Genomic DNA, 12626 nt, shown 5'->3' with positions numbered 1-12626 from the left:
AACTTTGTCAAAACATCTGTGAAAACAGAACACCTGTTGTATGCAGTGTGACAAAACCTGAACAAAGCTGTTTTTTACGGCAATTAAAATTGTGCGTAATAAATCTAATGCATTATCCTCTTGTTAGATTGCACATGACTTTTATACAAATTTGCTCATTAAAATGATTAAATAAAACAAAATGAAGCCTTCAAGCCGGTCCATAAAAGAAATACACTATTTTAAAACTTTGCAGAGTTTATTTAGAAGTAGGATACAACAATCTTAAACAGGGTGCCAGAATTTAAAGTGCGACAAAAATCCTAAAAGCAAATACACTATTAAATAAATGTTCTATGAATTTCAATGTTGAAATGTGTTTTTTTTAAATGTATAATTAGATCTCATTTTGCTCCCTACCTTTGGAACACTTCACCTCTCTCGCCATCTTCAAGACCGGCCTGAAAAGTCACCATTACAAGCAAGTACTCCCACAACACTATCATGTCACCTCGTAACTCACTGTATATACACAACTTTTCTAATAATACAGTTCATGGATACACCAGTTTATGTATCAGCTAAACATAATAAGCGCTTACAATAGAACTAAAAGTTCTATTGTAAGCACTTATGTTTAACTGGGAAGCAAGGTTGTAAAATGGTTTTGGCACCCGTCAACCCATACCATAAGCCCTGTATTTTCTACTTGAGTAGGGAAAGCCTTCTGCTGGAAAAGTAGCAGGATCGTTACTGGACAAACAATATTTTGTTAACTGTTCAACATACATTAAATGATAAAGCATTTTATTGTGTAAGAATTGATCTAATTGAAGGCTTATGGCAAATATTTAGTAAAGAATACCATAATTCACACCATTTCAACTGGTACAACTGGTTCAGCAGTGGTCCGCAATCTTAAAATTGTCAGCCACCCTCCTACACTCCCCCTACCCACAAAAAAATAAATAAACTATAGTTTTGAACAAAGCTAGTGAAAGTTTGGGTGTTGGGTTCCAAGTACATGCAACTTAAAAGGCCAAGGACTACATTTAGTAAAATAAAATTAGTTGGGTTATTGATGCAAGGAAACTGCATTATTTGTACCTGCCATTTCTTGCCCCTCTCCCATCATTCTGTGCCCGTTTAAGTCTCCTGGGCTCCCAAGGTTGGAGAGATATTCCCAGTGTCCATCTCAAAATGTACCTCTTTTGGATTTCCCATGGCTATTCCCTCTAATTTCAACATTAACAACTGATTAAAAATTGTCTGTAGGAGTTAAATATATTAATGACAAGTTAGGGCATGTTTTCTGTTGACATTGCAACTAGATATCAGGTAAATAGCGGTCATTTTACAGCATGAAGACAAAAGAAAAAACATGGGGAATCCAAAACGTGCCCTTTAATTGGTACAATTAACATGAAATTCAAATATGGGGATTTATTTTAACTGGAGGACCAAACACATAAATGAGAAAATGGAGTGATAAGTCCACTCCACACGTATGCATCCTGTGGGGAAACTGTGCTTAACTAGACTGGTCTCATATCATCCAGAACTGCAAAGATCAAAAAAAAAAAAAAAAAGTAGCACGTTCTTTACAGTATAAGATTGTAAAGCTCCCAGGTAAAGTAAACCATTTGCTGGTCCCATAAAAAAGTTACACATACACAGGTGGTCTTCGCTATCCATAATTTTGTTTCCCGACTAATGGATTATTCGAGGGATCACAATGCGTTTCGCGCACGGGTTATCCGCCGCTCATTAACATGGTATTTGCATGCCAACGTTCTCGCTATCCGCCGGTAGTTTGCGGAACGGATTTGGTCGGATGACCGAGGACCGCCTGTAGCACCTAACTTATGTTTCCATAAGAAATTATTCAACAACCTGCAATAAAGCTACAAAAAGTCACTGATTTAAAAAAAAAATTTTTTTGGTGAAAATGAATCCAGAGTACAGTTTAAAAACAAAAAACATTTTTTTGGGGTGGTTTCTGAAGTGTACCAAATGAGTTAATATCAAGGAGCCCTCGCAAATCCACAGGATCCGGCTACAGGTGCATGGCACATGATTAGAAGAGCTGGAATAAAGAGCCGTCACTTGTACACAAATCTAGTGCCCACTTGTAATGTAATTATAAAGAGGCTTCTATTGCAAATTGACATTTCGGTCCTGGCAAAGGTCCTAATTGATGCTTTTATTGCAACTATGTTGACGTTCAGGTGTATATCACCATTTAACTGGCATTGGAAGGGTTAGGGGATGTGACAGGGGCAGCTCATCTGTCTACAATTACATTGAATCTCAGGCAGACATTGTAAAATCAATACACCTTAAAAAAAAAAAAAGCCAATGCTTTGGTTATGGAGACAAACATTTGCAGTGTAAAAAAGGTAAACATACAGAAAATGTCCAGTATGTTTTTATTCAACCATGTAATGGAAAAAACAATGTATTGCTTAATATTATGTGCACTAATTATATAGCAATGCAGACGCAAGACGAGAAATTAGGCACAGTTATTAGAATTTTTTTTTAAAAAAGGCCTACTTTATTAAATATTATTTCTTTACATAAAAAAAAGCCATAGTTAATAGTGGTTATTTTGTTATGTCACCATCACCCACAAAGGGCTGTGTTATTGCTGAAATCAGGAGAGAGACATTCTGCCTCAACATTATATCAGATGTAGATAGCTCTGAGATGTTGGTCATAGAGGAACATGTCACCAAAATCTACTAGATGTAGCAAATCTGGGACAATGTATAACGCCTTCACAATTAAATCTACTGTAAACAAAATATTCAATAAAGGTAAAAATGTGTCCAAAAGGCAAAGAATACACAGCAGCAATAGTGTGCTTAAAATCCTCCTATTTGCAATAAAAAGAATGAAAAAAAAAACCAATAAAATCCTTTCATGTACATTACTTAATATTGGTGACCCCATGAGGTATTGTGAGAGCAGAGGCGACAATTTCTTCATATTGGGGAGGTGGGTCCATATGGTTTTGTGGCGTTTCCCTTATTCCGCCGCGCCTCTCCCCTGTTGCTTCCTCGTAGGTGGGAGGAGGATCACAGTTTGATAAACCAGCCGACAGAGTATCCGAATGTACATCATAATCCATAAATCCAGCAGAGTGTCCTCCCCTGTTATAAACATCCTCCAGTGAGCATAGGACAGTGCCATGCTGCTGTGCAAAATGACCACTTCCATCTGGATCAATTCCTCCCTCTGCAGCATTTTCCCGTATTCCTCTGGGGGCGTAAGCAGTCTGTCTGCGTGCCTTCTTTTTGAACACGCATTTCCACACCAGTAAAATGACCAGAAGGATAACAAAAAAGACAATTATAAGAGGGAAGGCAAGGTAAAATGGATACCAGTTACTTCCTGTGTTGGTGTCTCCCTGAAGTCCTTTGGTGTATTCTTTCCAGAACTCCCTCTAAAAAAAAACAAAAAAAAAAATACCAGAAAAGAATGATTAAATTAGGCAAAGGATTCAATTATTTAACAAGATATCTGCCTTTATTTTTTTATACTAGGTAATTCATAAGTCAATTGCATTTTGTAATCATCTAACACACAAAGAAAATAGAAATTGAAGCTATAGAAAAACAAACAGATTTAAGCTTTGCAATATTCAGTGAAGGTGTAACTTGGAAACAGCAAAGTAAGAGGAAAAGCAATTTTAAGAAAAATGTTTGACCAAGCAGCCTGGTCAAAATATTCTGGCGGTATTATTTTGTTTCTTCTGTTTTGTCATTTCACAACAAACATTAATATCCTAGCACCTCGTAGTAATTCAGATGTAAACATGTCCTTGTACCAGTCATAAAAAGTTCCCCCAACATATAAAAATGTGAGTTATGCATCAACGGTCTTCTAGAACAGGGGTGCGGTAACTGCGGGGCTGGGGTGCAAGATTCTCCAGGGGGGGCGGAGGGGGCGTGGCACTTGGAGGCCCCGTGCTCATCCAAAAAGCATTTCAATTAAATGCTGGGGAGCGCACAAGAGGCACTGTAACTCACTTACCGGCGGCTTCTGCTGACACATCGCCATGACAACGTGGCCTCAAATGAAGCAGCGATCAGGTAAGGGCGGGGGGCAGGCTGGAAAAAAAAGTTTGCACACCCCTGTTCTAGAGCAAAGGTTCCCAACTCCAGTCCTCAAAGATCATCAACAGTGCAGGTTTAAGGCTGTCTTCTCATTGGGACAGCTGGCCCAATCATTTTGGCTGAACCACCAGTGCACAAGCAGGGAGTGTACTTAAAACCTGCACGGTTAGTGGTCCTTGATGACTAGTTGGGAACCTCTGATCTAGAGCAAGACATACCACAAGGTTTGTTGCTATATTGAAGACATTACATTTACTACACAGATTTCATTGGTATGGCTAGGAGGGAGATTCACAGTGTATGGAAATAGGGATTATGTTTTCCTACACTGTTAAATGAACCTATTTCACAAGCACCACTACTATTTTGCAGGTTATATATTTAGTGTGTCGCGTGTCAGGTTTTTCCGCCAACATCATGAAGCTCCTAGACTACTTAACATTGGGTCACATCTAATTGTACATATAAAAACATTTATAATTGTGCTTCGAACATGCAACAATACAGTTACAATTCTATTAAATGTGCAATGACAATTGTAATTCAGAAGGGAGCGACTCATCTCAAATATTATGATCACTTCCTATATAGCAGTTCAAGTGATGTGTAGGGGTATACACCCAAGAGTTTAACATCACTTTAACGCTTGGTCATTGGACTTAACTCACTAGGTGCTTACCATGGGATTTAACTCCCCATCACACCAAATTAGCCTGCCAATTTAGACTGCTGTTAGGCAGAAATATATATATATATCTATATATATATCCTTTTGTTATTACTGTGACATTACAACCCACCAGAGTGCATCTCCATAAGTAGGTGTCTGCCTCTCGGCTGCTTGTCTCACTTCCTATATAGCCCAATCTAATTAGTCCAGGAAATTTCCAAAAGAAAATGATCAATTTGGTATCACAGCACAGTCCATCAACACCTCAGCTTACATATTTAGTTGTCGCACAAATTAAAAAGTGGCGTTACATGCAGGCTTGTGATATCAGACCCCATTATGCAACTAGATTACTTTATAATGGTTATAAACCAAGATAATGAAGTTAGACACTTGAATATGAATGTCTGATGACCAATTATGTTAAATGAGCCACTTGATCAGCCAAAGAACCGAGTACAGCTGTACTGTATGGACACCTTATTTACCCGACGGAAACGTGACAGAACGGACAATTTGTATACAACAAACCAAATCAGCGCACAGCCACAAAGGAAAAACTGACCCAAAACTGAATTATGAAAATATTGTTGTATTAAAAAAAAAACCATAAGACACAGGGCCCCTGAAAACACTGCCATTTTGTGCATAAATTGTACTTTTTCCAGGAGTGACTCCTTGCCTCCTTAGCTACTGTAACAATGTTAATGTTTGATATTTTATTTTTCATCCTCCAAGCCTCCTGTACTGTGCTACAGAATGTCGGCACGTTATAAATAAGTGATAAATAAATGAGCACTTTGCCTACAACGCCAATATACTAGTTTGCTGTTGAATACCAACTGACAAAATTGTCCGCAGCCTTGGTGAATACATTTAAGGTACTTCGGCTGGGAATCAGAGGTGTGGTGGGTATCGGCCCGGATCTGGTGGTAACTGCAATTCAAGTCAATAGCAGTTAGTGCCAGATCTGGCACGATATTCCCACAACTCACTTTGATGAATCCCGCCCTTAAAGTTCTGCCTCAACACCATGGAATGTGAAGGATAATTGTATGTTCTGTGAATGAAACTGGCTTCAATTAGGCACGTGACTATCCCCGTAGCACTATTAAATAGACTTATTAGAAACCAAAACGGCATAGTATAATAGCAAAGCAAAAATATATAAGCACATAAGACCAGTGTGCCAAAGCTACATAGGGGGAAAAAAATAACTTTATGAAATACACAGGTAACAATTACATGGTCGCGAACAAAAGTGGAGCGGGCTTAATCTGAGCGGTGAAAGCACTTCTGCTAGAAAACAAGCAAAAAAATAAATAAAGGATGTACCTCCTAGGTAACAGGATTCCCTGGCGTGACAGCTCTCGTATGTCCAAAAAAAAAAAAAAAAGTTTCGCTATTTAATATTAAATTACATGTCTTGTTTACACTAAGGACACAACTATACGCATCAGAAGGATAATCTGTGCAGGCATGGTAAGGAAGCAAGGTAAGGAAACAAGATGCAGTCTAACTAATGGTTGTGGCTGTTCACATCCCACCTGGCTTTAACACATTAAGGGATATGCTCACAAAGCAGTGCTCATCATCCAGCACCTCAGGTCTCGTTCAAGTGAATATTCTGCAACTTTGGACCCCAGGAACCAATCAATCAATTACTGTACAGAAACGAATGCATTAAAAGTCCGGCTCAGTCAAAAATATGATGGGGTATCTTTTTATAAAACTGTGATAGTTTAAAGAGAGTGTAGTATAAAAGGGTCTGATTGAAGTTTTGTTTAGCCCTTCTCTGCCAGAACAACTCAGGGGTTCATGAAAGCTGCATTTCTGGTAAAAATAAAATGCCAGTTGTCTTTTATGCCTTTGTGGTCTAATTTCCTCTTGTCTACTAATCCCATGCTAGAAATACTTTTGATAAGGGAAACAATACTGTAAAACAGAACCTTTTAATGAAGTGCGGCAAGGATATGAACAAGATGCACACATACAAATGGAGCACATATGGCTGCAGAAATGAGCAGTCAACAAATACGGCATGGAGTATGAATGTGATTAAATTGCTGCACTATATTAAATAGTTCATGATCATTCCCTAGCTCTACTATGGAGGAAGAATGAGTAACATTACTCCCATGTAAAGAATGTCTTCTGCTCATTTGCACTGGGACTCAATACTCAGTGATGTCATTCAGTTACATATAGTAGATGAGGTTTAAAAAAAAAAAGTCCATCAAGTTCAACCTATGCTAAATATAGACAACTGATACTTTACCTTATATCTATACTTACAGTACATTGATCCAGAGGAAGGCGAACAGAAACCCCAGTGACATTATCCAATGATATCTCATAAGGAGAAAAAGAAATTAATTCCTGACTCCAAGAATTGGCAATCAGATTACGCCCTAGATCAACATCCTTCCCATGTATACTTATTTGGTATATCCCTGTATACCTTTCCTTTCTAAAAAGATGTCCAACTTTTTTTGAACAAATCTATTGTATCTGCCATCACAGTCTCCATGGGTAATGAATTCCACATTTTAAAACTTTCCTTAATGTAAAGAACACAGTTGAATGGAACCCGATCAGGAGCATGGAATACCTAGAATGTGAGTGGATCTACAATGTACGTAAAGCAACACAGTAATGGAGAGAACAATGTAACGAAAATTCTGGCTCCGGTTCACCCAGTCTGAAGCCATATTTGACCAGCTATTACTCAAACTATCATTATACAGGCTCTTAAATGGTGTCATCTTACAATATCACCGTTATGGATATAAACTATAAAAGTAGAACGAAAGAGCCAAAAGTTAAAACAAAGATTTTCTGTGCATGTGTAGAATTCAATCTCAAAACTGTATAGTGGTGATGGTGTGTACATCTGTCTGCTTGTTACAACAATTCTGCACGTCATTTAACAATCACTAGGTGGAGCTGAAATGAAGCAGGATATCCTATTAGGTCAAAAGAACATTATGCACCCCCCCCCCCCCCTTCGTCAAAACATTTTAAATGTTCGGAAATTGTAGAAAATATGTCAATAAAAATAAAATGTATAATACATATTGTTTTTAATAGTTAAACTTTCAAGCCTAAAGCCCCCCCCAAAATACTGAAAATATTCAGTACTTTTATTTTTTTATTACTACCTAGAACGCAATATGCATTGAACCAATGTCAGGATTTACTATATAGGAAATTGGGCATTAAAAAAATATGACAATAAAAAAAAGTTTTACATTGACTTTAAGACGTCTCAGATACTAAAAGAGCCATTAAAGGCAGAGATAATGTTAGAAGAATCACTGTGTTCTTTTTATTGCAATGTCAGCCTTTCTTAATTGAGATAAGTGCACCTACAGTATAACTGGGGGAAAAAACAAGATAACCAATAGTTGTCAGCGGGCTAGTCAAAAATTTCTTACCCATATGATAAGAACCACTGGTGACAATGAATCATTGTTAACCTGCTGCAAATACATTGGCCACATACTTGCTTAAAGAAACACTTGCAGTATTCCAAAAAGCAAACGTTCCTCAAACTGTACCTCCCTAACAGAGCAAGGGAAAGAAAGTATTTAATATAATGCAGCAGCCTAACCAGATTTACACTCCTGGCCAGACATGTTAACTGTTCATATCTAGTGTCAGTCACGTTGGATACAAAATCATGGAAAATTGACAAATGTACATATAAAATGTTCCTTTGATTCAATCTATTTTTACTTGATGTTTTGAAACATGAGAAGTGAAAATGCATGAAACATAAGAGCAGAAGTAAACCAATACAAGAACAGAAAGCCCAGCGTATGGGAAATGAGGATAAACACATGTCAGATGAAAGAAAGCAAAAAGGGGTGTTCGGCAAAGTACATACAGCAGCAAGTAATTAAAGCTGCAGTTCAAGCTGCCTATTTAAAAAAAAAAAAAAAAAATACACACACACGTCGACAAATCACCAAAAAATCTACTCGCCACCTAGTACCACACGTGTGCTGCTTGGGCCAATAGGAGCTCGCCACGATGTTAAATCCACTCGCCCGGGGCGTGCAAATGTATAGGTTCGTCGAACACTGTAATATATATATATATATATATATATATATATATATATATATATATATATATATATATATATATATATATATATATATATATATATATATATATATATATATATATATATATCCCCATTCAGTATGTGCATCAATACAATCTGCACACTAACAAGTGATTAGCTAAGCTTCAGCTTTTAAAATTTTTTTTTATTTTTTTAATGCTCCAAGTATTTTTTTGACAGAACTGAACACACACACGCGCACACGCGCACACGCGCACACACGCACACACACACACTATTGCTTGAACTGCTGTTTTAACCTGTGGAGGCGCAGGGGAGGGGAATTGGAGGTTTTAACTTGTTTCCTTTCCAGTTTTTTTTTTTTTTTTTTTACCTTGGGCAGGATCTACATCAGGCCTGCACAACATACGGCCCGCGGGCCGCCTGGCCTCTCTGTGCGGCCCGCGATGACTCCGGTGCCAGTCGGGCACCAGTTAATTAAATATTTTTTTTTAAAAAGTTAAAAAAATGGCGGCGATTCCCCTCCCGGCGCGCATGCGCAGGGCCTGCATCCCCCCCCCCCCTTCTTCGCTCGCAACGTGGGACGGAGGGGGAAGTAAAACAGCCAGCTCCTCTGCGGCAGAGGGATTGGATGACTGTGGTGGAGCGTGCTGTGCGCGCGCACGAGCGCTCTGAAGTGCTCCCAACTCGCAAGTCAAGTCACTACATGTACCTGGCTGCAGTCACTACCTCACCTGGTGCTGTCCTGTCCTCCATTGCGGTGCTACACTGCTCACTGAGTCTCACTGTGTGTGCGTGTGTGCGTGTGTGCGTGTGTGTCCTAGGAATTATACATTTTTGTGATTGGAGGCGCAAGGGGGGGGGTGATTGGAGGCGCAAGGGGGGGGTGATTGGAGGCGCAAGGGGGGGGTGATTGGAGGCGCAAGGGGGGGGTGACTGGAGGCGCAAGGGGGGGGTGACTGGAGGCGCAAGGGGAGGGTGACTGGAGGCGCAAGGGGAGGGGGACTGGAGGCGCAAGGGGAGGGTGACTGGAGGCGCAGGGGGGAGAGTGACGGGAGGCGCAGGGGGGAGAGTGACGGGAGGCGCAGGGGGGAGAGTGACGGGAGGCGCAGGGGGGAGAGTGACGGGAGGCGCAGGGGGGAGAGTGACGGGAGGCGCAGGGGGGAGAGTGACGGGAGGCGCAGGGGGGAGAGTGACGTGAGGCGCAGGGGGGAGAGTGACGTGAGGCGCAGGGGGGAGAGTGACGTGAGGCGCAGGGGGGAGAGTGACGTGAGGCGCAGGGGGGAGAGTGACGTGAGGCGCAGGGGGGAGAGTGACGTGAGGCGCAGGGGGGAGAGTGACGTGAGGCGCAGGGGGGAGAGTGACGTGAGGCGCAGGGGGGAGAGTGACGTGAGGCGCAGGGGGGAGAGTGACGTGAGGCGCAGGGGGGAGAGTGACGTGAGGCGCAGGGGGGAGAGTGACGTGAGGCGCAGGGGGGAGAGTGACGTGAGGCGCAGGGGGGAGAGTGACGTGAGGCGCAGGGGGGAGAGTGACGTGAGGCGCAGGGGGGAGAGTGACGTGAGGCGCAGGGGGGAGAGTGACGTGAGGCGCAGGGGGGAGAGTGACGTGAGGCGCAGGGGGGAGAGTGACGTGAGGCGCAGGGGGGAGAGTGACGTGAGGCGCAGGGGGGAGAGTGACGTGAGGCGCAGGGGGGAGAGTGACGTGAGGCGCAGGGGGGAGAGTGACGTGAGGCGCAGGGGGGAGAGTGACGTGAGGCGCAGGGGGGAGAGTGACGTGAGGCGCAGGGGGGAGAGTGACGTGAGGCGCAGGGGGGAGAGTGACGTGAGGCGCAGGGGGGAGAGTGACGTGAGGCGCAGGGGGGAGAGTGACGTGAGGCGCAGGGGGGAGAGTGACGTGAGGCGCAGGGGGGAGAGTGACGTGAGGCGCAGGGGGGAGAGTGACGTGAGGCGCAGGGGGGAGAGTGACGTGAGGCGCAGGGGGGAGAGTGACGTGAGGCGCAGGGGGGAGAGTGACGTGAGGCGCAGGGGGGAGAGTGACGTGAGGCGCAGGGGGGAGAGTGACGTGAGGCGCAGGGGGGAGAGTGACGTGAGGCGCAGGGGGGAGAGTGACGTGAGGCGCAGGGGGGAGAGTGACGTGAGGCGCAGGGGGGAGAGTGACGTGAGGCGCAGGGGGGAGAGTGACGTGAGGCGCAGGGGGGAGAGTGACGTGAGGCGCAGGGGGGAGAGTGACGTGAGGCGCAGGGGGGAGAGTGACGTGAGGCGCAGGGGGGAGAGTGACGTGAGGCGCAGGGGGGAGAGTGACGTGAGGCGCAGGGGGGAGAGTGACGTGAGGCGCAGGGGGGAGAGTGACGTGAGGCGCAGGGGGGAGAGTGACGTGAGGCGCAGGGGGGAGAGTGATGTGAGGCGCAGGGGGGGGAGAGTGATGTGAGGTGCAGGGGGGGAGAGTGATGTGAGGTGCAGGGGGGGAGAGTGATGTGAGGTGCAGGGGGGGAGAGTGATGTGAGGTGCAGGGGGGGAGAGTGATGTGAGGTGCAGGGGGGAGAGTGATGTGAGGTGCAGGGGGAGAAGGATGTGAGGTGCAGGGGGGGAGAGGGATGTGAGGTGCAGGGGGGGAGAGGGATGTGTGTGGTGTGCAGGGGGGTATTGTGTTTGATGTGGAGTGGGAATATTATGTGTGGGTGAGGGGGAGAGATGGGGGTATGAGAGATAGATGGGGAGTATCGCAAAGGTTGATAGTGAGGGGTTCTGGGGGAGATAGATGGTGATTGGTGATGATGATTTTATCCGTGCGGCCCAAATTTATTTTTCCTTGGAGCAGTTCGGCCCTTCTCGCTTTACGAGTTGTGCAGGCCTGATCTACATTTTGAGCCACAGAGGAAATAATGAAGCAGCTATAGAACTATTACAGTGACTATTACTATCAATATTTGCACAGCATTTAAAAGTACTACATAATGTTGTATGTGACCTGGATAAAAAGAGGGAGGTTATTATATCTTTTACAAGACAGTATGTATTTGGAATAAGTTGGCACCTTTTAGAGAAATATAAAAAGCCAACCACACACTAGTTATTTTCACCCACCATTATACACAAGTAGAACACTAACGGAACGTGTTAAATAATGCTGGTACAAAGGCTGGGAGACACCGTTTGTTTTTTTACCCTAAACTGCAAGCTGCTGAAAAGGCAAAAAAGTAAATTGTGAGTGAAAAAGTTGGTTGTCAAAATAGGTACAACTAAAGAGGAGGAATTCTAAATTGGCTACTTGTTTCAAAGCTGTGGTTCATATCTCCAATTTTAGCACGTCTGGTAATGTGATGGTTATTCATGGAGCTGCCGATTAATTGTAAAACTGGGGTATATTGAGGACAAAAATTAATAAACCCTTCAAATTCAGGTTGGTTAGTCAGAGAAGTTCATGCATGTTAGCAGGTTAACAGTTGAATTTCTTGTTAAATCAAATTTAGCACATTGAGAAACGCCACTACCTGCACCGACGGGAAAAAAAAAAAAACTGAATAGAATTTCTAGGTTAAAATTAAAGCAGCAATCCTGCCCTTTTTACCCATTTTTCTACTTTGTTTCTTTAATAAAATTTGAACCAGGGGTGCTCCAGAGCTCAACCTGGCTATATTTAGCCTCTTTTTTCCGGATACTTGCCAGGTGTTCTTCCAGCCTAAATCAAAGCGGGGCTCCAATAGGAAGCCAATAAAGTTGTAGCCATGAAAGAGAAAGACGCGCAGACAGGAAATTTTAGATGC

At 43.0% G+C, this 12626-nt stretch overlaps 1 protein-coding gene across 2 annotated transcripts in view; it reads right to left on the bottom strand.

Moving 5' to 3' along the window:
• Positions 1-219: 219 nt before the first annotated feature.
• Positions 220-12626, bottom strand: part of PRRG1 (proline rich and Gla domain 1) — a 35188-nt gene continuing 22781 nt past the window's right edge. For both annotated transcript variants that reach the window (XM_075590300.1, XM_075590301.1), the window contains exon 4: positions 220-3427. In XM_075590300.1, coding sequence (XP_075446415.1) covers positions 2912-3427 — 516 coding nt within the window. In that variant the 3' untranslated portion in view covers positions 220-2911. The remainder of the gene's footprint in view (positions 3428-12626) is intronic.

The sequence above is a fragment of the Ascaphus truei genome, chromosome 3, assembly GCF_040206685.1.
Source record: "Ascaphus truei isolate aAscTru1 chromosome 3, aAscTru1.hap1, whole genome shotgun sequence".
Classification (NCBI taxonomy): domain Eukaryota; kingdom Metazoa; phylum Chordata; class Amphibia; order Anura; family Ascaphidae; genus Ascaphus; species Ascaphus truei.
This window is presented reverse-complemented; position numbering and strand designations above follow the sequence as displayed.